Source organism: Coloeus monedula (genome assembly GCF_965178545.1).
Source record: "Coloeus monedula genome assembly, chromosome: Z".
Lineage (NCBI taxonomy): Eukaryota > Metazoa > Chordata > Aves > Passeriformes > Corvidae > Coloeus > Coloeus monedula.
In genome coordinates, this window is record NC_138822.1 from 54,652,157 (window position 1) to 54,678,283 (window position 26,127).

The following is a 26,127-nucleotide window of genomic DNA, read 5'->3' on the forward strand; positions in this document are numbered from 1 at the left end:
ATTGAAAGCAGTTACTGAGGAACACATTCAGTGCAGGCAGCTCTGGATGCAGCTGCAGTGGGAGCCCAAGGCAAGAGGCCATGAACTGCAAACCCTTTGCAAAACAAAGGGCACAGGGACCAGTGGCATCAGCCAGGGAATTGGACACTGACACAGCAGGAGCAAAGGACCTACCCTTAGACTGTGAGGCTATAAAAGCCCAGGGATTCCCTCCTCAGAGGTACAAGCTGAAGCTGTTACTTTTTAAGTTATTGCACCAAGATTGAATAATATTAAATATCAGGATGTATGACACTCTGTTGTGGGAAACGTGGGGTTGAGCTGGTAAGGAGTCCTGCTCAGACTGAGTGTGGGAGGTGTAGCTGTGAAGGGGCTTTTCAGTTCCAGCTCAGGTGGTGTGAATGTGACTGCCAGAGTGGCTTCTGGATGGTCAGACAGGGAACTTTCCTCAACAGTTTTCCCCTGGTAAGTACACAACATTCTCCAGCCTGCCTGTGAAGCAAGGGCTGAATTTGTCACACTACCTTTTATTCCCGAGGCAAGCTTAAGAAGTAATTTCAAATCATTTTAGTGGCATGACAATGTCAACATGTGCTGACATTGCAGCTCATTAACATCAAGCCTGCAGCTTCTCTAAGTATCTGGACTAGATTGAGTCCATTTTGTACACCAACAAAGTCTGCAACTCAAGAGGCATATTTTCATGTAAGGTAGACTTACACTGCATGTTATAGTGCTTATAATATGCATTTCTTATAAACATTACTTACACTTTATGTTACACTTACATTCTTATATTGCATGTCTCCACAATCCATTTCTTGTCTTCTTGGTAACTTTTTAGAAATCAACTGATTATTAACCATAACCATTTCAAATTAGACAGTATTTCATGCAACATTTTATTGTAAAAATATTTTAAGGTGAGATTTACAGTTCACACCTCTGCAAGGTTAAGCACATTTTACAAGTGTGTTCCATTCTGAATGAAGCTGTACTTCTGAGAATTCAGACAACCAAATCTGGTCTAACTGTAGATTCAGAAATTCTGTTTCTGGAACCACTAAGTAAAACTAACAAATGCAGCAAAAGCTAGAATAAAGCTATTGCTTGGTACTTTTATTCATACACATGCAGAAGAGTGTAGTCAGTTTTTGAAAGAGCACTCTAGACAACTAGGCCTATGGTAACCAGAAAAATACTCTAACTAATGCTAGTTGAACAACTCTGCACAATAAACATTTAATCATTTAATGGTTTGACACTTTTATAAATGATCTTCTAGGTCCTTCTGCTTCATTGGTGCACTTTATCTTCTCCATAGCGCCAGCTCAGTTTGTTCCTGCCTGCAGAGACTTCCTTTCATTAGCTGCTTTTTGCTTTTGCTGCATGATTTCAGAGTCTCTGAGAAGGGAAAAAAAAAAAGAGTTGGATACTGGCTCACAATTTTTCTAAGCAGAGTTCCCTCCAGCTTGCTTTTGCCCTTTAGTAACCCCCACTTGAAGAAGGTAAAAAGATCAGAATAAAATTTCTCGGTTAGCCATGAGCACTGTTTTTATTACCCTGTGTTTTTTCAGTGCATGCATTACCCCATGAGGCAGACAATTTACTTGATTAGTAGACCTCATAATTCTTTCAGTTTTAGAAGTAAAGGACATAATAATGGATCAAACATCTTCAAGAAAGCATTACACAATCTTTTCCTCTTTGCAGTAGGCAAAAAGCTGCTCAAAAAAAAAAAAAAGGCAGCTTTACAGGACTTAGAAAAAACAAGATCTGTTTAACAGCAGATAAAGCAAAATTTCATCCATGGTTTATGCTCTGGCACATGATTGGACAATGAATCAAAACAAAGTATTTAAATGCTGTGTCAGCTAAGACAATGGATTCTTTCTGACCCACTTCCCCCTCCTTTTCTGCCTAAACATTTACTCAACTGTACTATATCTTACCTCTGTTTCCTCTGAGAAGCAGATAGGCTATCTTCTTTCCTTTTGCCTTTGTGTATCTCCTGAGTTTTCTTCAGGTTCTTTTGGCGGGCAAGTTCACGCTGGTTCCCACCTGCAAGATAATATACAGTTAAACAAGTACTACCACTTGTTTTTTTCCACACAGTCTGCCTGTGCAAAAGTATTATAAAGGTGGTACAGTTTGGGACAATGTGTAGAGCTAGTATGGTCATATCTTCTATCTCAGTGTCCTCTTCTAGTGCACAACAGGAGAAATTAAAGGCTCATAGCTGTCACATTTACAATTCTGTATGTCATGTTCAAGAGATCACCAAAATTCTAATACTCCTTACAGAAACAAAATGTAGTTTGCTATAAAAGACTGAAGGAAAACCATTGCACCAATAGGCTGGGCAGAATAATGTCAGTAACTCATCCAAAGAGGAGTCATCCACTCTCAAACAGATTCTAGCATTCAATATAGCTTACAAATTAATTTTAGACTGAAAGAACAGCATTAAAATTGATTACACTCAAATACTATTGAAGAGGTGACCTCAAAAGGTTTTTTTTTAATTTGAAATCAAGAGCAGAACTTAAGCACGGGCCTTAGCAATTGGTTGGCCTTACTACCAATGAAAGTGAGAAGAATAACATTTCTTTTATAAATATATATATATAGACACAAAACCCATATCACTGTCAGTATAGACGACACTTCTTCAGGGAAGAGACAGCTTTCCCCAGGACTACCAACCACACAAACTGCCACAAGTTAGGAATACAATCTCTTTGCTCACACAAAGTTCCTGAGGGCATGGCATCAAAACTTTCAACTCCCCATCTAAATACTCAGGGTCTTCCAGGCAATGGCCACAGACATCACAGCTACAAACTCTTCTGCATTAGCTGGTAATCTTCACTCAGTATTCTCTTCCTTAGTTCTAGTTTGCTCCAACCTGCCAGAACTGGTTCACTGGCTTGGTACTTCCTGCTCTACTTCTTTCGGACTGAGAATGTTTCAGATATGCTAGGCATAATCATTTGTGCTGTTGAACGAACATGATAACATTCTTTTATGCTCAAAAATGACAATTGCATCTCTCCATAATTTCTGTTGTGTCTCTTTTCAGTCCCTCTACAGTCTTAAGACTGCCTATGCTATCTTTCAGTCTCAAAGCCAGAGATCTCAATCTTGAAGTGTAACTTCTGGTCTACGAAAGCATCTTAGGACTAGGTCACTTTTAAACAACAACCTGCTGATATGATCCACCACTTTGTACCCACACCATTTCTGAGCAGACACAGGTACCTGCCACATCAACAAGTAGACAAAAGCAACCCTGCAGAAGCAGGGGTTTGTGCATTCTTCACAACAGCCCATGGACTGCCTGGTAAGAGATGCCAGAAGCTCAAGTGAAAACAGCCCTGTATGACTGCTGCTTCCCAAGGGCTGCTCCTGCCCTGGAAAATTTTTTTTTTTGACAGGACATTAAGTGAAAAAAAAATTATTATTTTTTTTTTCAAAAAGCTAGCAGAACTTCTACTCATCCTCCTCAGTAGCATCCTGTCCCCAAAGTCCATCTAGATGAAGGACAGCTGTTTCTTCAGAACTGAAGGAAACCAAACTGTGTCTGGCAGTACTAGTGTTGATTAGAACTTGATGACTCATGAGCAGATGACACATTCCAGGCCATAAATGGTTCCTGACTTGTGGTGCTCAGGAGGCAAGAACATTATATGAACGACTGGGCAGCAACAAAAGCACTCCTCTATGGTGCTTTAAAAAAAAAAAAAAAAAAAGTAATATCTTCTTTTATCATGAAGAAAACAGAGAGGAAGTCAAAACACACTGCTAAAGCCAGAATTACACTCCACCCCAAACCTCATGCACTTCCTTAAGAGCAGTTACTCTCCACCCTTAACCTCCAGTTCTTCCTTGTTTTCCGAGCAAACACTGGGCATGGGCCTTGCAGAGTTTTTCCATACACACAGTACGGTTTTGAATTTAGGAACAAAACTCAGTTGCATCACTGAAAAGCAGCTGGCACAGCAAAGCAGAGCACATAGAAAAGCTGAGCAATACAGAATGCACACAACACAGAGTACTAAACAACTATCTAAAGAGAAACTTACTTGTACCATCCCTGCTTCCAAGTAAATATTGCCAAGGACTATTTGGCCTCACTACTTCACCTGGGATACTGAATGAGTATCCCTACCTTCAAGGGAAACAGCAGTGTTTTCTACATTCTGTAATATCAACTCAAATCTTCCATGAAATTGTCCCAACAGAAGACAATTCAGCTTGCTGAAATTCAAGCATGAACTGCCACAAAAAGACCAGTACACCCTTCCTGCTTCTACATCTTTATACATTCCTCCTCAAGCATCCCCATCCTGGCCTATTTGTGCAAGACATATACCTTAGTTCAACCTGTCCTTGCTCTTCCAACTCCAGAAGAAGGAAAATACAAACAAAAATCCTAAACGTGCCTCTTTATAACGTTCTGTGCACAAACTGTTTACATTCCAAGTCTTCAGCTACACTTCTGCAGCAGTGTGCCCTCATTACTACACATTTTCGAGCTGAATGTGAAAGCACGACCTCAACTAAACACAAGGAGCTTCTGTACTGCCAAACATAACATGCAGAAGGCACAGGAGCAGTCCCAGCAGTCAGGAGAGCCAGAGCACCCTGGGTCCGGTCCACAGTTCTCCGCCATTTTAGAGCGGGTATACGAACATCGCCGTTCGTCAGCACTGAACACAGTGATGATTTACCAAGCGCTCTTGCCCTTTCAACAACACTCTCAACAGCCACAAGTTAAGCAGCATAATATTCAGTGCTCGGCACTGATACAAAAGTCCTTTATTTTCAGTCTGGGCGGCACCCGGGACTGGCTGTTGTTGCAGCCCATCATCACCTGTATTTCTCGCCCCCGTCCCCCCAGCACTGCTACATCAGAAGGCGGAGAAGGATGTTTTCGCCTCCTGCTTCGGACGGCGACAGGCTGTGGGAAAAAGCCTCATCCCCACGCACTCATTGCTGCCGAGATTTTGCCAGTGGGACGCCAAATCCACAAAGACCCAGACGCCGACTCCCGGACCCGGCATGACTCCCAGTCGAGCTGCCCTCAGTGTTGCGCCCATGCCTGGAGCCGACCAGAAGGGTAGCCCAAGTTCCACCGCCCACTTCGCTACCCAACAGGCCCCAAGCAGCAACCCCGGTGCTCACGGGTCATGGCGAGACGCTCAGGCCGCGCAGCACCGCTACGGCCGCCACCTGCCCAGAAGCGCACGGAACCGCTGCCACCGCCGGAGCCGCCCGAAGCGCTGCCCCTCGCCGCTGCCCCTTATGGCTCCTCTCTGGCCGCTGACGTCACGGCGCCGCGCAGCCCCAGCCCAATCAGCGGGATGCGCGCGGCTGCCTCCGCCCCCGTGGGTGGGATCCCTAGGAGGTTGCTGCCATGTATCTTCCCGGGCCTGGGTGTGAGGGAGAGATGGGGAAGATGTTGGTGTAATAGCCTGGACTCGGGGCCAAAGAGGGCGCCAGGAGAGCTGCTTAGAGCCGGCTGAGCTGAGGGCTAAGGGGCCGAGAAGTTGCTGGGGCGTTACAGGCGGCTCCGGCGCCGTTATTGGTTGCCCTGTACAGGCTCCCCATCCTGCCCCTCCTCTCCCGTCTGACGCACGCTGATGACGTCGCGGGGCGCGCCGCCGGGGCGGCACGCCGGGAGCCGGCCGGGCTCGCGGCCTTACCGGGCCGCCGCCGCGCGCTGCTGACGCCGCCGAGCTCGTGGGCCGGCGGGCGGGCGCGCGCCTCTCCCGGGAGTGCCCGGCGCGCGCCTTTCCCGGCGCCGCCGCCATGTTCCGGCGGGCCCGTCTCACCGTGCGGCCCAATGTGCGGCCACCGGCCAGGGCCGCCGCCACCGGCACTGCCACTGGCGGAGCGGACCCGGAGCCGCCGGAACTCCCAGGTTCGGACACCCCGGTGGCGGACAGAGCCGGAACCGTGGCCGTATCGGCGGACGCGCGGCGGGCAGAGAGGTGAGTACTGCCAAGCTCGCCTTGGCAGGGCAGTGTCGGGCCGCCGCCAGCACCGGGCCGCGGACCCCCGGGAGCGGGGCGGGCCTGTGCAGGGCGGGACCCGGCGGATCCGGGGAGGTAGTGATGTCTTTCCGTAGCGCTGGTTGTCGTGGCCTGTCACCCTCTAGTTGTCAGTGCTATGGTAGGAGGCTGGCTCGTTCTGAAGACCTTCTGAAAGACGCGTGCGGTCGGTGCTCGCTGACAGCGCGTCCGTGGTTGTCAGACAAGGACTTGTGGATGTTCGACGCGTTCGCAGCCTAAGCTGAACCCGCGTTTCTTCACTGCGGTTGTGCAGCAGGTGCTTGGAATAACATTGGAATGGGCTGCCAAGGGAGGTGGTGGAGTAACCGTCCATGGAGGTATTTAAGGAAAGACTGTACATGGCATTTAGTGCCACGGTCTGGTTGACAAGGTGGTGTTAGGTCATAGGTTGGACTCGATGATCTCGAGGTCTTTTCCAGCCTGATTGATTCTGTGATTCTGTAAGTTAAGACTGCAAAGGAGTGGGTGGCCCAGTATGGTCTGACACTCGTTTTTTCTGGCTCCACAGCAGCCAGGAGCCCTGGTTTGCTGTGTGCAGCAAAAATTCTTTGTGCTCTGTAACCAGATGAGATTGATTTTGCATTCCTACAGCATTTTCTCTTTTGTGTTCATTTCTTCATGAACTGGCAAGGGAGGACTTTCTGTCTTTGTGTGAGTTTTTTTGCCTGTTTTGTTTTTTAAGTGCTTTTTATTGTGATGGAAGCACATGGTAAAGTTGGCCTTAGGACTGGTCCCCCCTGAGGACCTCCCTGTTGTGGGTTAAGCCCAGGTGGTTGCTAAACCCACACAGTTTTTTGCTTGCTTCCCCATGTCTGTGCCCCTCCCAGCCTCGCGGGATGGGCAGAAAATCAAAACGGCAAAAGTGCAAGAAAAGATATGTCAAGATAAAGACAGTTCAGTAGATTAAGAAATAACTTGATAGTGCACATAAGCAAAACGGACTTGTAAATTCATTCAGCACTACCCGCAGGTGTTTTACTCTCTCCAGGAAGGAGGGGATCTATCGCTCACTCACAACAGTTCCTTGGGAAGACAAATGCTGTAACTCCAAATGTCCTATTTTCTTCTTCCCCCGGCTTTTACTGAGGAGCATGATGCCACATGGTGTGGGATATCCCTTAAGTTGTTTGAGATCAGCTGTCCTGGCTTCGTCCCCTCCCAGCTTCTTGCCCGTCTCCAGTGTGTTCAGTCAAGGGGCAGGGTGAGACAGGACCCTGGTGCTACACAGTTCTTGCTCAGCATTAGCTGAAAACATGGGTGTGCTATCTACGCTGTTGTGTCACAAATCTGAAACAGCACCATGGGAGCTACTGTGAACCAACAAAAGCAGTACAGATCAGTATTTCAGGACATTTCCTGTGTCTGGTAATTGTTCTTCAGAACAACATTCACACTTCTTTTGTACAGTTGGGTTTGCATCTTTTATGAATACCTCTATTCTTTAAATTGTAGCTTGTCTCTTATGACAGTATGATGAAACAGTGTTAGAGTCTTCTGTTTCAGTGGCTAGAAATTCAGGTATCAGACCAGTTGGCATGGCATGTCTTTAGGAAACCTGTGCTACTTTTTACTGAACTTGTATCTTACATCTTTACTTGTTTTCCATTGTGTTTTAAGGATGTCATTTTTTCAAGTTTTATTTATAAAATTTTTGTGTTACAGGGAGCACCTTACTGGATCCTTTGGTATCTGGTTTTTTTTTTTAAATGAAGACAGTTTTACTATTTTTCACTTAGGTGGTACTGTTGCTGATTCAGCAGATTTGTTAAAGACTTTTGTGTTTGCAGTATAACAGGTGTGCCAGTGTAATACAATTTTAAGTTTCAAAACTAGATACCAGTGCAATTCTGAAAAGCACTCTGATCTATTTTCATGGCCTAAAAAATAGGCCTTTGCCATATAACCTTCTGACAGGGTAGCCTACCTAGCTGACCAAGGGAAGCCAGTTCATGTAATCTTTTTGGATTTCAGTAAAGCTTTTGAGACTGGCTCTGGACAAAACATCCAGCACATGGCTGGATAAACATATCATGGGATGGGTGAGCAACTGGCTCACGGGTCAGGTGCAAAGGGTTACAGTGAATGGGGTGACATCAGACTGGCGACCTGTCCCTGCTGGGGCTTCACAGGGCTCCATCCTCAGCCCTGTGCTCTTCAACATCTTCATAAATGACCTGGACACAGGAGTGAAAAATATATTAAGTATGTTTGCAGTTGATACAAAATGGGAGGACCTCTTGACTCCCTCAAGGACAGGGAGGCCCTGCAGAGAAACCTCAACAAATTAGATGGCTGGGCGAACACCAGCCGTATGAAGTTCAAAAAGGGAAAGTGCCAGATTCTGCACATGGGATAGGGCAGCCCTCAATGTAGGGACAGACTGGGGAGTGAGAGGCTGGAGAGCAGCTCCATGGAAAGGACCTGGGGGTTCTGGTTAGTGGCAAGCTCAATGAATCAGCAGTGCCCTGGCAGCCAGGAGGACCATCCATGTCCTGGGGTGCATCAGGCCCAGCACTGCCAGGAGGGTAAGGGAGGGGATTGTCCTGCTCTGCACTGCTTTGGGCGGCCTCACCTCGAGTGCTGGGGTAAGGTCCGGGTGCCACAATATAGGAAACACATAAAACTATTAGAGAGTGTCCAGAGGAGGGCAATGAAGATGGTGAAGGGCCTTGAGGGGAAGCCTTACGAGGAACAGCTGAGGTCACTTGGTCTGTTCAGCCTGGAGAAGAGAAGACTGAGGGGAGACCTCATTGCAGTTACAACTTCTTCGTGAGGAGAAGTGGAGGGGCAGACACTGATCTCTTCACTCACAGCTGCTCAAGTCTGCATCTGTAGCATCAGTCACTTTACGCTGTTTTGTTTTCTATATACTGAATAAGTTTTGTTAATTATCAGGGAAGTGAAAATTTTATAAGCATAAGATAATTCTGAATTTTTAATATACTTTCTGTTAAATTGTACTTAACTGTTCAGAAATCCAGTGTTGTACTCTGATTAAAAACTCCACATAACACAGGTGGTATGGAAAAGGTGAATGAAGAATTATTTTCTACTGTCTCCTGCTGAACTAAGAATAGTGGGTGTTGAGTGGAACTTGCAAGGATCTCATTCAAAACACACAAATAGGCTCCATGTAATAAGCCCTCTAAACACTTTGCCCAGGGCATTTGTTCTGTACTAAAAATGTGTATGAACTCACAGTGTGGGACAAATTGATTCAGCCATTTACCAGAGGCTGCTAAATGCAAACACATCATCTGCAGCATTTGCCTGAATCACAGACAGTAGCCAGAGAGAATTTTGAAAAGTTTCACTGAATGTTTATACTTTTTTATATTCCTTGGAAAGCATTTGCTTCTGACCATTTTTAAAAATGTTTAAGTGAACCATGGGTGTGGTTGTCCTTACATACAGAAACGAGGCATAGTTCCAACATAAAATTTAAAAAAACCCCTCTTTATGACTCAGTTATAATTATGCTAGTCTTACTGTGAGTAACAGCCATGAAGGTGAACCCTGGTGGAGTCAGCAGATTTGGGATGATCATAATGGTTGGCAATTTTACTTGGACTTTGAAAATTATTTCTGCATGTGTGATAGAAAAAGTACTTATATAACAATTTTTTCCAGGGAAGCTAAGGATTTTTGATGTGTTAAGCGTGAGTAAGGGTTTGACTGCCGAAGTTTTTCTGGAAGTCAGAGTTTACATGTCATCTACTTGCAAATGTGTAAGAGGAATGTTCACATTTATTGTAAGAAAAGTCATCAAACTACTTGTTACATATAGCTTTGTTAAAATGTTTTTAATATGTTGCCTATATTATGTGGGTAATTTTTTATAAATCTTTATGGTGCTGGTATTTTCAGCTGAAAGGAGACAGTCTTCGGGGTGGAGGAATGTGTTACTGTTGCAAGCTTGTTAATCAGTAATTAGTATTAGAAAAAAATATGCCAGTTCTTATAGCTGATTATTTTATGAGGAAGTACCAGCTAAAGGTTGGTCCTGGCATCGCTTCTTGTGTATAACTGCTTTCCTGTAGCATGGTGTTTATACTGATTGGCCCATAAACACATCTTAAGGGTAACAAAGCTGTCACTGTAAAGTACTTCAGAATACTCTCTTAAATTTTCCAGCAATGACAAGGCTGATAATACAAGTGACACTGGGGAAGCTAGTAAACCTGCAGAGATGCTTACACAGAGAAGAAAACGTATCTCCACCATGCCAAATCTTGTCAAACCAAGAGCTGGACCATCATCTGCTCATCGTTCTACAGCAAAACCTCAGAGGCGAACATCACAGGCTTCTGATGGCAGTCCTTCACTTCAGAAAGATCCCTCCCCATCAGAAAAGAGTAATGTTGAAAGCTCTGTAAAGTCTCCCATGCTTCCTGAGAAGAAAACACCTGTGCCACAAGTGCCACAGTTTTCGCCGCTAAAAAAATCTGTGAACAAAGAGCAAACTGTTGGTGTAGCTGCTCAGAAAAGTGATGATAGCTTGCAGAAGAATGTACCCTCTCCTCTCAAGGAGAGACCAACACAGGAAAGATCACAAACACAGGAGGAAAATCTGCCTGCAAAGTCTTCTCCTGAGAAAGTCAAACGCACCTGTTCTGACCGTGAAAGGATCCTTAAAGCTCGAAAGTTAAGAGAAATGCTTAAAGAAGAGCTGAAGAAAGAGCGGATGGTAAGGCCTCTGTGTTGAGCAGTGCTTATCTGTGAAGGGCAAGACCTGATTCACCTTTCATACATTATCTCTGCAGTAGTGTTTTCTGATGATCATGAGCTGCTTACTGCTAGTAGTCTGTCGTACCTCGTAACTCTCTATGTGTTTATTCTGTTTATAAGCACTAGCAGCACTTTGTTCCCTAATAATACAGATTTCACAAGGAATTGTATATCTTTTTATTTGAGAGACCCCAAGTCTTTTTGACATGACACCTTGTATTACTTTATAGTCAACATTCCAATTTTGAAAGTTTCACGGTTGGTAATACAGCAGGGAAGTGTGCTGCAAGAAGCTTGGATTTGGGATGTCTCATATTTTTTCAAGTTGATCTTTGTCAGAGTTCTGTAATTTTGAATAACTTCACTTATTTGTGCCAGGTATTGAATGCCTCTGAAAGGGTAAGTGACATAAGGGTCTGTAATGCCATTTCTGAGAATTAAAATTTTAAGATAATCTTGTTTTAGTTCTTGGAAGTGCTGTGTGTGTGTGAACAACAGAATTCCATGAATGAGGTACTTTGTAAACAAACTAATAATAATTAGTGAAATATAAAATACTTTTAGGGTGAATCTAAGTGTTTGTTGTTTTCTTTTGTTTCATTTTGTTTTGTATGGAAGAAATTGAAACACAGGCCTCCAGTAATTGAGGGACGTTCCCCACCAGATCGTTCTAAAATGACCATGAGAGACTTAATATACTATCTGCCAGAAAACAATCCGATGAAGTAAGTATGACTTCTTTTCTCTGACCTTAGGTTAAATTACTTCTTGACTTCTATATTACTTAAATATGGAGTATTAGCACAGTTACAGTATTGTTGCAATGGTAACAAAAGCTTCTAGACTAGCTTATAGTTTTCACATCTGCATAATTCTAGCACAGAAGCGAGAATGGAGCTTAGTGTACTTGTTGAAATACACAATCATGAACCTGTCCCTAGTGTTGATCTATCTCTGTAGAAAGATAGTAGATTTTTTTTTCAGCTGCCTGCTGTGAAATTTTTAGTTGTGGCTGTTAGGGATGTTATAATTGCCTACCAGACCTAGTGGACTCGGGAAGCTAAGCATTTCTCCTTCTAAGTGCTGAAGTACAAAAGGCACTGCAAGACCCTTGAGGTCTTGACATTCCAACTGGATGGGTGTAGCTGTTGCTGTTCCACTGACATGTTTCACCAGTGGCGAGGCTGAGGTGCATACAGGGACTACTAGTGCAGCTGGCTGCACAGACTGCCACGGACAGAGCAAAGCAGGGCCTTTTTCTTGCAACTACCAAAAGCAATCACATGAATAGAAGTACATGTATCCAAGTCCTGTTCTTTCAGTAGCAGATGAGTTTTCTAGTATTGGCTGTTATCACCTGCTTGTTAATGTTTGTGTGCTTGTGTGTTTTATTTATCACTTTCCTTGTTTTTTCTTCTACACTGAATAGTCCCTAAGGAGGTAACAAGCAAAATGCTCTCACATTCCCTTTATCCTTACACTGGATTTCTGCTTCAAATATCATTTTTTGTCCCTGCTTGTACAAAAAAAGGGCAAAATTCATTAAGCAGTGGTGGTTGTGTCGTTAGACTTAAATCTGTGTGATACAAATGTGTAAATAATGTGATACAAAGAATTGAAAAAAGAAAAAGCTTTGTGTTTCTTTGTTCATTGTCCACTAAAAGCCAATTTCGTGGAATAAAGCAGAAATGTATCTCTACAAGCAGTCATCTCTAACTTTTTGTGAAATTCTAGGTCTTCATTGGCAGAAGAAAAGAGAACAGAAAAAAGTTCTGCACTGAATCAAATGAAAGAGTAAGTCTTGATGGTGAAGTATAGTCAAAAAATTTTCTGGTGTAAAAAACCTGCATTTCTGTGATAATACTAACAGTGTAGGTGTATTTTTCTACTGTTTCAATATCACAGCCTAATTTATAAAAATTGTGATTTGGCAGGTAGGGTGGCTAAAAAACATTTGGCTTTCAGTGTTAAGTTTTTACATATTTCCATTTTAAAGCAGAATGAAAAGCAGGTTTCAAAGTTCATGTATTAATTAATTTCTTGATGTGTTGCATTGCTGGGTAGTTCATCAAATTGTTGAATGTCTGGCATACTGAGCAGCAATTCAAAACACTGAACAGTATTTTTGCTTACTGTCTTAAAAATTGTAGACAGGAAGAGAAAAGTGGTCCTGATCATGAAGAAGAGGAGGAGGAAGAAGAAGAGAATGGGGAGGAGAGTCAGGATGGCCCACTTCTTGTTCCTCGTGTGAAAGTAGCAGAAGATGGTTCAATCATTCTGGATGAAGAAAGGTAAATTCTGTGCCTGACTCATGGACAGTATTGCATTGCAGCTTAGTTTGTAAATAGAGGACTACTTTGGACTGGGACAAGTCTGAGTGTATTTATGTTCGAGAGTTTGCGCTAACTTGGGAAACAGCTTAAGTATGTGGCAAAATATGAGCAGCAGTAATCTGCATCTCTGTTATGGCATACTTTATGAGAAATGCTTTTGGGGAAGGAGGTAGAGAGGAAGATGACATATTTTATTACAGTGAATGAACTGAAGATTTGCCAAACTTCCAAATGTCTTCTGTTTAGCTGACTTCATTGCTTCTCACAGTTAACATGTATCTGCTTACAATTATTTGGTTTTCAGTATGATTTGCTCCAGTTTTGCATCTTGCATGTTGCTGCTTTATTCTTCTGTCAGTGTTTTCAGTAACTTTGCTTAGAATATGACTTTCAAAAAGTAGATTATCAAATTTCTGAGTTCCCCAAAGATGTATCTAACATGAAGTTTAGGCCAAGGTTTAAGGATAAAGAGGACCTGGTAAAAGAATTTGAAAGTTTTCTTGAAGGATATTGAGAGGCTGTCGTGGTTTTGCAAACTAGATTTCTCAAATGTTAAAAGGTCTTTTTTTTTTTTTTTTAAGCTACTTAATTATGTCTATCTGTATTAAATCTTATAAAACAGAAAAAGGAAATTTACTTTCACGGGGCAAGTAGGGTAGTGATTTCTTGCTGCATTCTCCCGTTAAAGTACACGTTAGTGTAATTATTAAAATAAATTACACAGTAGAAGTGCTCACTTGTGGCAAAAAATTTGAACATCTGTCTTGTAAACGTCTACTACATATTTTCTTAGCAATATTTTGAGGTGAGTCTTTTTGTGTGTTTACTTTCCCAGCTTAACTGTAGAAGTTCTAAGAACAAAAGGTCCATGTGTTGTAGAAGAAAATGATCCCATCTTTGAGCGTGGCTCTACAACAACGTATTCTAGCTTCAGGAAAAGCTTTTACACAAAACCGTGGTCAAATAAAGGTGAGTATATTTTTGATTTCAAGTTTTGAGTCTGCAGAAAAGTCCTAGTTTTCCTCCTATGCTTTATACTTGACAGTTTTTATTCCCAGTGGAGTAAATTAATCTACTTACATGCCATGTCATCTCAACCCTCCAAACTCTTACAACAGACAGAGCTGTGGTATTTACTGTGAAAAATGGCATTTTAAAAAAATCAAGTGCCTTTTTATATGTAGGCTACCTGTGCTTTTTTCTGCCACGGATGTTTAAATGTTGAGGAAATGCTAGTTTGCTTTATCAAAAGCATAGTTTTGGATTCTGGTTTACAGATATTTGAGCTCTGTATGGTACTTCTTAACTAAGTTCCTCCAGCATAGGTAAGAAGAGATTGTAGAAGGTATCTCTGTGTGGACTAATTTCAGTGCAGATGGACAGCTGTGTTTTGATGAGTGGGTGGGTTGGGTTCTTCATTACTCCTGCTGTCAATTGACTATTATCTCTAGCCTTACAACACTGCAGGACTTTTTACAATTGGAAGTTACTTTTTACAGCTGTAGATGGAAAAATTAGCTTCAGAATTCACTGTGCTCTTTTTGGAATGCACTCTTCCTGTTAAATAATAATGGAGACGGTAGACTTTATGTGGTGTTTTTCTGAATTCTGTTTGTGCTTGTGTTTGTAATGAAAATGGACAGAGGCAATTTTGGGTTGGTTAGCTTTAATTTACTGGCTTTAGAAAACATACTTCACATTTTGCAGTTTTCTAATAGATTAGACAATTCCTTCTGTTGATAGCTGGTAATTCTGTTGATAGATTCAATAAACGTTTACTATAGTGACCTAGGTAAAATAACAAACATACTCCACATATACTCATCTGAACTTGCAGCTACAGTAGACAGCCTCAAAGTTACTGATCTTATGACAGTAAGTTTGCAAGGTGTTTTTATTTCTGATAGCAAGAAAGATGGTTTAGTAAATACTTAAGCGTGTATAATTTTTTCTTTCTTTTCCCTTCTAGAAACAGATATGTTCTTTCTAGCTATCAGTATGGTAGGAACAGACTTCTCCTTGATTGGACGGCTGTTTCCTCACAGAGCCAGAGCAGAAATTAAGGTAAAAATTAAAGTACTCAACATAGCAATTAAGCATCTGGTTTCACTTTTCTTTTTCTTATTTACATTCCCATGCTTCCTTTATTGTGTGATAATTGTGGTGCTAATTTTTTCCATAGTAATGCTTTTTTTCAATACCTGTTTCAAGAGGCTGTAAGTATCTGAAACATTAAAATGCTTGTTGAATTTCAGTGAATGTATCTAATAAATCTAGCATACTTAGACACACTTTGTTTTAGTTGAAGAATCCTGGTAATCCTAAATGGCTGTTTGGTAAGGGGCTTCAGTGTTGTCTCTTTTGTTGTACACAGCTGGGAAAGTCTTCACTATTTCAAACCTTGCTTAGATTAAAAGTCAGGAAAAGGTGTAGAAAATAATAAAAAGAGTGTAACTGGGATAGCTATGGTAGCAGATTTTATATTTAAAAATTAATTACAAACTTGTGTTCTGTGAATGTGCATGAAAATTTCAACCGCTTTACTTGGTTTGTTGCACTGAAGGCTTATCTTGAGCTGCCATTTTGTACAACATATTGTTGCATTTTTTGCTTAATGACAAACACAACTGTGCATTTGTTTTTAGAACAAGTTCAAACGTGAGGAAAAAGCTAATGGATGGAGAATAGACAAAGCTTTCAGTAAGTAAATATTCCCCACCCTAAAATGAGTCATTAAATGGTAGCCATCTCTTTTCATGGTAATTTCTGTGCTTTGCCATGTTTGAATTACTTACAAGAGAGTTTTTGCTTGTAGATGAGTCCAGAAGCTGTGGAGTCTTAGGTTTTTATAACAAGCATAGTTCACAATAACGATCTTTAGGTTTATTTTCTGTCTTTTCTAGATGTCTGCTAAATGAGGTTAATATAAACTTTCTTCTGTATATATTAGTTGAAGATTATTCTTCTGACTTGTGGGAATTTCTAACAGTTATTTATTGTAAACTGCTTTAATAAGAGTCCTTGAAGACTTTCTTTGTTAGTTGAATGAGGTACATATGTCCTACAGCAGCATGGTAATACATTATTTGGTACTATGATACAGTTAATGTATTTGTCAGTTCTTAAGTTTTCTGAGCTACTTAGATTTATAACTTTTTTAAAAACTAATATACCATAATCCAGTCACCTTTATGTCAACCTCAGCCCCTGCTCAAGTGATACAGAAAATATTTTCAAAAAGAATTCTCTTTTAAATGTGTGTAATGTTTGCTTTTTAGTATCATGTTGTGTATCACTGATTATTTTACAAAGCTGAAACTCAAAAAAATAATCAACTTCGAAATCTGTTCTATGTCTTTGCTTTAATCTGATAGAAGAAAAACGACCCTTTGATTTTGAATTCTTTGCCCAGCTGCTTGAGAAGGTCTTAGCAGATGAGGAAAAGAGGAAGCAAAAGACTGTTAAAAGCCAGAAACCAAAGAAAAAGAAGTCTCCAAGGCCACAGAAGAAGTCAAAAGGTACTTTAAAAGAGTGCTTGAGATGGCATTACAGAGCAGTGGTCAGTAATCTAGCAGAGGAAAAATCACATATGGAATCTTTTCCTTCCCTGTTGTGCAGAGGGCAAGATCTTAGCTTCATAGTGTAGCTTTTTCAGGTGTAGTTTACTGATATGCAGGATGGTAATAATTAGTAACAGAGCTGAAACAGGATACCACAGTGAAAATAGTGCTCTTCCACAATCTGTAGCACTAATGTTCTAGTTCACCAGTTCAAAGGATCTCCCTGAACTGCTAATGAATTCACTTGTAGAATTTTTGGGCCAAAATCATACTTTTGGCAAACTCTTCTGCGTTGAAAGTTTTCTTGCATGTAAAAGCCTCCTCTTTTAAGGGTTCTGTTTCTCCTTTAATAGTAGTTTATCTTCCTAAGTTTGAGGTGTACGATTCTTTTCACAGAATCATGTAAAAGTTGTGTTATCTTTCTGGTCTGTTCAAAATAAAGATTGTGATTAATTACTGTTGATCACCACTGTGTCTTACTATCTTAGTACCTGGGAAAGGACTTTTCACAGATGTGCTTTAATTAAAAATAGTTATACTGGCTGTTTCATAAATTTCTTGCTAGTTCTTTGGTGTTGTTCACTTGTTTGCTCCACAAGGACCCATTCTTTTGTAGACGGCATTGTGAAACAAGTGAACATCTTTTTAAAGGGGATGCTAGCTAGGAAGCAACATCTCTTAAAACTGAAATAGTTGCTGCTTTTCTATAGCCTTGGTTTTGGATTTGATTAAGTAAAATATCCCATGTACTAGGACTTAAAACCACACAGAGAAATTCTGTTTCTACACTTTAGTGGTAGATTAAAGGTACTTTGTGTGTAAAGCAATGCGAGTATGCTTTTCTACTTCTCTTGCATTTTGGACTTCTTAATTACAGGGAAACAAATTCATTTAAGAGTAATAAAAAGGAAAGGAAAGGTTCTTGGTGGTTAAATACAGGATCAAGACAAAATTTCCTCTAAAACAGCAGGGAGTAAAATTTTAGAAACTCATTAAACCCAGAAAATAATTTGCAAATTATTAGCTAGATAATATTTCAGCTTTCTTATGTAAGTTAGAATGATCAACTGTAATAGATTTCTTGATAAAAAATTACTTTTTTATGGTGTACATTCTGTAACCTTCATCACCTATTTCTGCAGAGATACAGGAATTCTTTATAGGAATAGCGATGTCTATTTTCCCTGAATCCAAATGTGTCTGTGTAAACTGTGAAAAAGCATAGGCACAATAACATTTACTAAATTGGCTTTACATCCCATATTGACTTTCCCCTGGTGAAGTGTTCTCCCGTGTACAGAATATGTTTTGTATTAAATGCTGACGTTATTCTATGCTGAAGCTTTTCTGGCAAGTCAATGACTGACTTTCCCCAGTCCTGCTCATACACCTGGCAGTGTACTGGCAGTGATATATGAGTACACAAATGTTTTTAGTAGAAATGCCTTTGCTATTTATGACTCCTAGTACTCCACCAGTCTGTTAACTGAGAACCATATTGTCTCAATAGCAAAAGCTGCCAGCACAGAAGCTGCTAATGATCAAGATGATCTTCAGGAAGCTGAAATTTCTGATGCAGAAACAGAAGCAGATGGTGTGACAGCTGAGAAAGAAAATGAGGAATCTTTGGGCATTTCTGAACAGGCAGAGGAACAGGTTGCCTTAGAGCCAGCATTAGCAAAAAAGAAGAGAAAGAAGAAGAGAAAAGAGGATCTTGAACAGGAAGTAGAGAATATTCCAGAAGAAATGTCTGTTCCTTCAAAAACTGCTGAAGAAGGGACATCATCTAATAAAAGTAAGAGGCAAAAGTGCTCACTTTCAAACATTCAAATAGAGATTTTATATAAAGTCATTGCAAGCTTAGAAGTCAGGATTTGGTCTTTGGTTCGTACTGCTGATCTGCCTTGTGGGAGGTTGTGGAACAATGCCTTTCAAAATCAGCTTTCATTCTAAATTGAAACATACTTTTTTTTAGACGAGAACAGTTCTCTTAAATCTTAATACTTAGACTTTTTCTACTGGGATTTTTAGTCTTATATGAACTCTTTTTCACTGTAGCTAGGATTTGATTACTGGAATTCTAAGATATTTCCCAGAATGTCCAAACTGATTTAATTCTTTTTAATTATCAGGGAAAAAAGTGATGCATGATGCAAGCAATGATGGTCATACTGCCTGTGGAGAAGAAGTGGATTGTGCTATTGAAGGAAAACAAAATGAGACTGCTGTAACAGAGGAAGAGAGGTCAGAGTCCTGTTTACCAGTGAATAACCAAATGGAGAGAGAAGGTGCCATCAATTTAGGCAGGTAATGTTTATAATGGAACATTTAGGCAAAACAAAAAATACTTTAAAGTTTTAATATTGGTTTTATTTATTCATATTTACCACCATTTAACTGCCCCATAATGTGCAGATTTCTGGTTTCTGAGAACTGTCCTGGGGTGTAATAAGCTGTTTATGATTTACACACTCAAAATATTCTCTGTCCTAATGGCCGCTCTTGCAAAATTAATGTACATAATTACTAAAGTCACTTCCAAAAGCTATTTCATTTTTTAAGAGTGTTTAGGAAGGCCATTGTTTATCCTAACTTCTAATATTTCTCTTGAAGTACTGCTTGACAATGTTGCTAAGTTGAGTTACTAAATGCTTGGAATTTTTATCTGTAATAAAATGGTTCTTGTGGAAAAGGAATGTTGCTTAGATTTTATTTATGCAGAGTCTGGGTGAGAGGAAAGCTTTTGATTTCAGTTTTGGGCATACTTTTACTAGAAAGAAAGTGAATGCTTGTTTATTAAACTTGTTATATGTGAAAGTGGTGATCTGAAAGTTCATTATGACATTGTGAGTGCTACTTTAGAATTTTGTGTGTTGATTTGTTGTATTTAGCTGCATTGTAATTGTTTGTTATTTTATACAGATTCCCAGAAACCTTTATTTTCTTTAATAGTCCATTAGAAGCATATGAAGGAACAGCTATTTGCCTTAGGACTCAACCTAGACTGTTACAAAAGATCAGAGGCAAAAAGCATCTGCATATAGTTGTTCATGTTAAAGTTTAATTTTTTAAAAGCAATCAGTCTAGAATAATGAGGTGAGATTTTAACATCATCTTACAATTGCAGTGCAAAAATACTAAAGTTGTTTTAAAGCTCATTTTCTGCAAATATTACTAAAACTTTGTGAGATTCTCTGAAACATGGGTAGTTATTTTGCATCAAAATTGCATTGTTTTTCTGTGCAACTTGATCTATCTGTAAGCAGAAATAGCTTTTTTCATAGAAATACACTAATGTTCCTATATGTTTTTATTTATTTCAGCCTTGAAGATAGCAATGATGTTACACTAGAAGCAGAATCTGCTAAATTGAGGACCAGAGATATTAGAGATGACACATCACAGGAAAGCCAGAGTCCAGAGTTACCAGTTGCAAATACTAGAAGCAAGGAAGGACAATCTGTAGAAACTACAGAAACAAAGGTATTATTATTTTTTAATGTAGTTCTTCTCGAGATCTTGCCCATGATCATTAGAAGTGGTTTGTAAATCAAAACCATTTTTTGGTTGTTTTTGTGTCATTTTCACCACCAGGTGGAAAACAATCAACAGGCCTAAGAACATGACCAAAATTTAAATACTATCAGTTTTCCTGGGTTTAATGAGTTGTCTGTTAACCTAAATTTATTCAGAAAGTATAGTGTGCATGCCTGACTTCTCATAGACAATTTAAACAGCCAAACAGTTTAATTATTCAAAAGTGAAGGACTGCAATGTGAACAGCTGGGCCTTGGAGCAGGATTTTGTTGGCATATGCTTACTGGCACGGTGTTGGAATCTGATTTGAGTGGAATGTGCATTGAGTTGTTTGTGCTGCTCAACAAATGATCTGGATGATGGGATAAGCTGTAACCTCAGCAAGTTTACACATTAGGCAGATCTGGAAGGAGTTGCTTCCCAAAGACAGAGACACCCAAAGGTTATACTGGCCTCCAGAGGGACCTGGAGAGCCTGGAGAAATGGGCTGACAGGAATCTCAGGAAGTTCAGCAAGGGGAGAGGCAAAGTCCTGTGTCGGGGGAGGAACAACCCAAGGCGCCAGCACACGCTGCAAGCCACCCAGATGGAAAGCAGCTTTGCAGAAAAGAACCCGGCTGTCCTGGTGGTCTCCGAGTTGAACATGAACCAGGAAGGTGCTGTGGCTGTACAACCAGCTAATGGTGACCTGGGCTGCAGCAGCAGCAGCAGAAGCACTGCCAGCAGGCTGAGGGAGGTGATCCTTGCCCCTCATTCAGCACTGATGAAGCCACCTGGAGGACTGACCAGTTCTGAACTCCCTGGTAGGAGAGACCTGGACGCACTGGAGACAGCCCCTCAAGGGCTCACACAGATGGCAAAGGGGTGGAAGCATCTCTCCTACAACAAAAGGCTGAAGGAGCAGGAACTGTTCAACCTGGAGAGAAGGCTCAGGGGGATCTCTTCAACAGTTACACAAAAACCCAGGGGGAGGGTGCAAACAGGACGGAGCCAGGCTCTTTCCAGGGGTGCCCACTGACAGGACAAGAGACAATGGGCAAACAATGCAAGACAGGAGGTTCCTTCTGAACACCAGGAAATCCTGTTTCACTGTGAGGGTTACCAAGCACTGGCACAGGCTGCCCGGAGAGACTGCGGAGTCTCCATCCTTGGCAAGATTCAAAAGCTGTCTGGACACAGTATTGGGCAACCAGCTCCAGGTGGCTTGATGTATTATTTTTGCATGGCCTGATTTTGGTAACAAGGGGCTACAGGGGTGGTTTCTTTGAGAAGCTGCTGGAAGCTTCTTCCATGCCTGGCAGAGCCAATCCCTAGTGGCTCCAAAGATTAATGTGTTGCTGGCCAAGGCTGGGCCAATTAGAAATTATGTTAACGCCTCTGTGATAACAGATTTAAGAAGAATTCAAAACAAAAAAGGGTTTTGCAGTAGTAATTACAGCCAGAGAAGAGTGGAGTGAGAACATGTGAGGAGAACAACTCTGAAGACACTAAGGTCAGTAGTTGCTTTGGGCACTGGAGCCGAGATTCCTCTGCAGGCTGTGGTGAGGCAGCTGTGGCCCTGCAGCCCATGGGGATCCATGGGGATGCAGAGATCCACCTGCACCCCATGGAGAAGCCCCACATTGGAGCAGGTGGAGAGGAGGCTGTGATCCCATGGGAGACCCATGGAGAGAGGGGCCCTGCTCCCAGGCTGGAACAGCCTGTCCTTGGAGAACTGCAGCCCGTGGAAGAGTGACCCATGCTGCAGCAGTTTGAGGGGGACTGGTGCCCATGAGATGGAGCCACATTGGAGAAGTTCATGGAGAGCTGTCTCTCATAGGAAGGACCCCAGGGTGCAGCAGGAGAACGACTCCTCTCCCTGAGCAGTAGGATGAACTGACCATAGCCCCCATTCCCTGTCCCCTTGCACTGCTGGGGTAGGAGGTAGACTGGAAGGAGGGAGAGGTGTGGGGAAGGTGTTTTTAAGGTTATTTTACTTCTCATTATCTTGTTCTGATTTTGTTAGCAATAAATTTACTTCATATCTCTAAGCTGAGCCTGTTTTACCCATGATGGTATTTAGTGAGTGATCTCTCTGCTGGTCCTTATCTCAAGCCATGAACCCTGTGTTAAATTTTCTCTCCTCTGTTCAGCTGCAGAGAGGAGTGAGTGAGCAGTTTTGATAAGTACCTGGCATTTGGCCCAGGTTAACCCACTACACTTGATCAAGGGGTTGGACTAGGAGACCTCTAGCAGACGCTTCCACCCTCAGCCATTGTGGGAATCTTGTTTTTGCTTTTCTTTACATTACAGTAAAAGATCATCTATATTTATTGTTTCTTTTCTACATTTCTTTTCTTCCTCAGGACGAAGATACACATCACTCACAAAAAACAGATGAAAAGCAGAGTGTATCAGAGGGTGGTTCACAGTCTGAAATCATGTAAGTAGAATTATTTTACTTTGCAGTGGCACTTGAACTAAACCTGTATCTACTCAATTTGGATATAATTCCAATTGACCATAGCAGGTTGAATCAGTCAGGGGATCATGATAATTTGTTTTCCGTATTCAGTGAAGTTTTTGATTACTGAGTAGCAGTGCATTAGCTCTGATCTAAATGGTAGATAGGAACAGGGATAAAGACTTAGCTAAACTTTGAAAAAAAACAAACTAGTCTTACTACAACCAGCAAGAGCAAGAGAATGAAGAAATTCTGTCACACTGTGGGTAAATGTGAAAATTTACATCTTGGCTGTGAAATTTGATTTTTGTTTTTTTTAATAGAAGGGGCTCACTGAATTCTCTGACATTTGTAGTTGTCCATCAGAGCTTATTAGCTGTACACTAATAAGTTGTACATCACATCTTATGTGTGTAGTGTAATTCTTTCTTATTTGGAAACTGTTCCTCTTCAAAACTTGGTGCAAGCCTCTAAGATACAAGATACTCCAGAATGTCTCTGTCTTGTCTGTACTCCTTTATGAAGTTGATTTTGGTGACTGTTTCTTATGGTGAGAAATGGTGTTTAAAGAAGTCTGTGCCTAAAGTTTCCATTTTTGCATGATCATTGACTTCTTATTTCATGATAGAGTTTTTTGAGGGTGATTTAGAGATGGGATACTAGTTAATGCTGAGTTGATTTTCATGCTTCCGTCTTTCCTTTTTGGCATGGCAGCTCACTCTTACGATGAAGACTGTCAAAAGCTTTATTTGTCCTGTTCTAGGGAGAATATAAGAAAAGGTAGTAGTTCACAATCTGAGGATTGTTGATAAGATACAGGGCTGTGTCAGTGTGTGAATCCCAGGACAATCCATTGCAATGGTTAAGGACACAGAGAGTGATGTATGTACTCCATTCTTCAGTAACATGTGGATGTTGTCTGTAGGACAAGGTATTTGAAAGAAGTTTGTTTTTCCATGACTGAGATAGCTTTGAAAGGGGATGGGGGAACAGGAGAGGCAGATGCGAAACATTGTATATAGGGCAGATTTATGTTGTTTCTATATAAAAGGGAATTCACGTGAATCGTGAATCCCTAGGAGAAGAAATATTCCTATTTATTTAACAGCAGGAAATGCTTCCTTCAAGTGTTTTTAAGTAGATTCCACTGAAAGCCAGCAAAGTTGCTAAAGCTTTTTTGATGCTGTTTTCATAACATTGTAGCATGTCTTTTAATATCAGAAACATGCAATGGGTTTTTTTCTGTCAATTGTCTTGCTGCATGCAGTGTCTTGACCCATGCAGTCTGTGATGCTCTTCAAGTACATCTTGAACCATGTAAGACTTTAAGTCTCTTGTTGGTAATAATGCATACCACATTCTTTTATATCTTAAGGAAAACTGAGAAGTCAGCAGACAGAAGGCGCTTGCAAAGACCTAAACCCAATTTAGTGAGATCATCTGGAAGGAGGGAGACAGCAACACAAGACAAAACAGAAGCGAAAACTTCCCCTCCAACCCTTGCAAATGCAGGTGAAAAGGTCAGAAAGAGGAATGTTACTTAGTATGTTGTTCTTGATGCTGCATCTGTTTTGCTCAATGTTGATACTATGGACCAGCGACAGTCTTACAAGTAACATTTTGGGAACTGCTGCTGAGATGTCTGCACTTGTCAAAGAGTAATATTCTTGCCTCGATTCCAGTGCTCTGAAGAGGACAGTAGGAGAAACAGAAATGAAGCCACGGAAGTAGAGAACAGGGATTTGGATACTGCATCTGAGTAAGTATTGAGATAATTTTTCCACTTTCCTGGAATTAACTGACTGTAATTGTTAACTTATTCTGTATAGTTCTCTTAATAAAAGATAGCAGTGACTGTGAAGCTTTAATATAAATCTCAAAATTGACTTGAGCATTTTTGTTTTGATGATACCAGATGGTACTTTGGTAGAAAATATGTACATCTTTTGTGGAAAGTTGAGGAAAGCACTGCTTTATGAAGTACCAACAATGCCTGTAATTTGAGAGAGGAAAAGTGATAACTATGGCTTTGCTTTCCTCCCAGCCTCAGTTATCAGGTAATGGCTCTGCTTCTGATGCTTGCAGAAGCAGCTATGGCATGTAGTCTAGGTTCCTCCCCTGTGTGATAAATTAATCTCTTTTTAACACATAGATAAATTGAATTTTCACATGTTGTAAGACTAAACAAATCTTGTTTCTCGTGTGAAGCAACTTGCCTAAATTTGGCCAAATCTTTCCGAAGACAACACAATTCCAGTAAAAAAATCTGTGCAAGATATCGTATGTTAGATAGGCTTGAATATTATGGAATGAATGTCACTGTTGTGGATCCTTTGTGCAGAGAACCTGAAAAAACTTCCATTGCAAAGCCAATAGTTAGAGGATATCGACAGAGATTTAAACCTAATGTCACAAGAGCATCTGGAAGAAAAGAAGAGCCTGAAAAAGATGCAGGAAATGATAAAATGTCCCATCTACAGCCTAAGGGGGAAACTGAGAAGGTATTTAATAAAGTAATGTAACTGAAGATAATGTGTTAGCTGAAAAGCTGCTGGATGCAGCAGTAATGTTATCTTTTTGGGTTTTTTTTCTTTACTTTTTTTGATCCTGAATATAATCAGGAATTAGCCACTTACTTAACTTGCTTTCAGTGACAGTGTGGTAACCTCAGCTATGCTGAGAGGTTGTTAAACACACAGTAGATACCAATAATCTTTCATGTCCTGCAGCAAATACAACTTCAGGTGTTTGATCTAGCTTTTACTGCACCTGTCTGACTGTGAAATGTACCCTGTAATTGTATATGTGTCATAAGCAATCTATTTTGTCTCCTCTTATGAACAGTTACTTGGTCAGTTAGGTGATGCTGTATTTTTTAAACCTAAGGCAGTTCATGTCATAATGTTCTGTTTCTATTCAGAATAATGACCAAGGTAATAGATCTGATGTTACCAGTGAAGATGCTGCAGAAAAAGATGACAAAGTCCTGGAGACAATGTCTCAGTAAGTATGAGATCAGTAAGAAGATAAGTGCTGCTGTCTTGCAATTTACCATTCCTGTCACTTCTGGTGGTATTTTATGGTGTGGTAGTTGGAAGTGAGTGTGGTCTCACTTCTGCAGTGAGACAGAAATTGAGGGCAAAATAGGAATCTTCACTTAGGAAACATAAATTAAACACTTCTGGTTTTAAAGTGGTGCTTTTAAATTATAAGTCAGTCATGGTAAATGCAAAAAACCCTGAAAGCTTAGTCCCTTGAAAACTAAAACAAGCCTTAGCTACTGGCTTTTAATACTAAAATGCATCCCTTTCAGTGCTTAAGTATTTAAACAGGAGTAAGTGTTCTTAAGGTGTAGTTAAGTGTTAGGCATCAAATAAAAGGAAGAAAAAAATCCAATATGTGGGCCATTTAATGCACATATTTATTACGTGTTGCATTTTTCTTCAACGT

At 40.9% G+C, this 26,127-nt stretch overlaps 2 protein-coding genes across 4 annotated transcripts in view; one reads left to right on the plus strand and one right to left on the minus strand.

Annotated features, from left to right (window-relative positions):
• Positions 1 to 878: 878 nt before the first annotated feature.
• Positions 879 to 5,315, minus strand: LOC309584886 (small EDRK-rich factor 1-like). Its single transcript, XM_082301199.1, has 3 exons — positions 5,188 to 5,315; positions 1,953 to 2,061; positions 879 to 1,404 (listed from the first exon to the last, which is right to left on the minus strand). Exons 1-3 carry the CDS (start codon positions 5,192 to 5,194, stop codon positions 1,332 to 1,334), a joined length of 189 nt encoding a protein of 62 aa, XP_082157325.1. The 5' UTR covers positions 5,195 to 5,315; the 3' UTR covers positions 879 to 1,331.
• A 253-nt stretch (positions 5,316 to 5,568) lies between these two features.
• The window catches only part of BDP1 (BDP1 general transcription factor IIIB subunit), a 52,565-nt gene continuing 32,006 nt past the window's right edge, over positions 5,569 to 26,127 (plus strand). For 2 of the 3 annotated variants that reach the window (XM_082301472.1, XM_082301473.1), the window contains exons 1-17: positions 5,570 to 5,996; positions 10,212 to 10,764; positions 11,424 to 11,530; positions 12,540 to 12,599; positions 12,956 to 13,096; positions 13,974 to 14,107; positions 15,108 to 15,202; positions 15,784 to 15,838; positions 16,513 to 16,656; positions 18,209 to 18,493; positions 18,831 to 19,005; positions 20,022 to 20,181; positions 22,580 to 22,656; positions 24,053 to 24,197; positions 24,360 to 24,436; positions 25,019 to 25,178; positions 25,598 to 25,680. In XM_082301472.1, coding sequence (XP_082157598.1) covers positions 5,815 to 5,996; positions 10,212 to 10,764; positions 11,424 to 11,530; positions 12,540 to 12,599; positions 12,956 to 13,096; positions 13,974 to 14,107; positions 15,108 to 15,202; positions 15,784 to 15,838; positions 16,513 to 16,656; positions 18,209 to 18,493; positions 18,831 to 19,005; positions 20,022 to 20,181; positions 22,580 to 22,656; positions 24,053 to 24,197; positions 24,360 to 24,436; positions 25,019 to 25,178; positions 25,598 to 25,680 — 2,633 coding nt within the window. In that variant the 5' untranslated portion in view covers positions 5,570 to 5,814. Of the gene's footprint in view, positions 5,997 to 10,211; positions 10,765 to 11,423; positions 11,531 to 12,539; positions 12,600 to 12,955; positions 13,097 to 13,973; positions 14,108 to 15,107; positions 15,203 to 15,783; positions 15,839 to 16,512; positions 16,657 to 18,208; positions 18,494 to 18,830; positions 19,006 to 20,021; positions 20,182 to 22,579; positions 22,657 to 24,052; positions 24,198 to 24,359; positions 24,437 to 25,018; positions 25,179 to 25,597; positions 25,681 to 26,127 lie in introns of all 3 variants that reach the window. The other variant, XM_082301474.1, reaches the window with a different exon arrangement.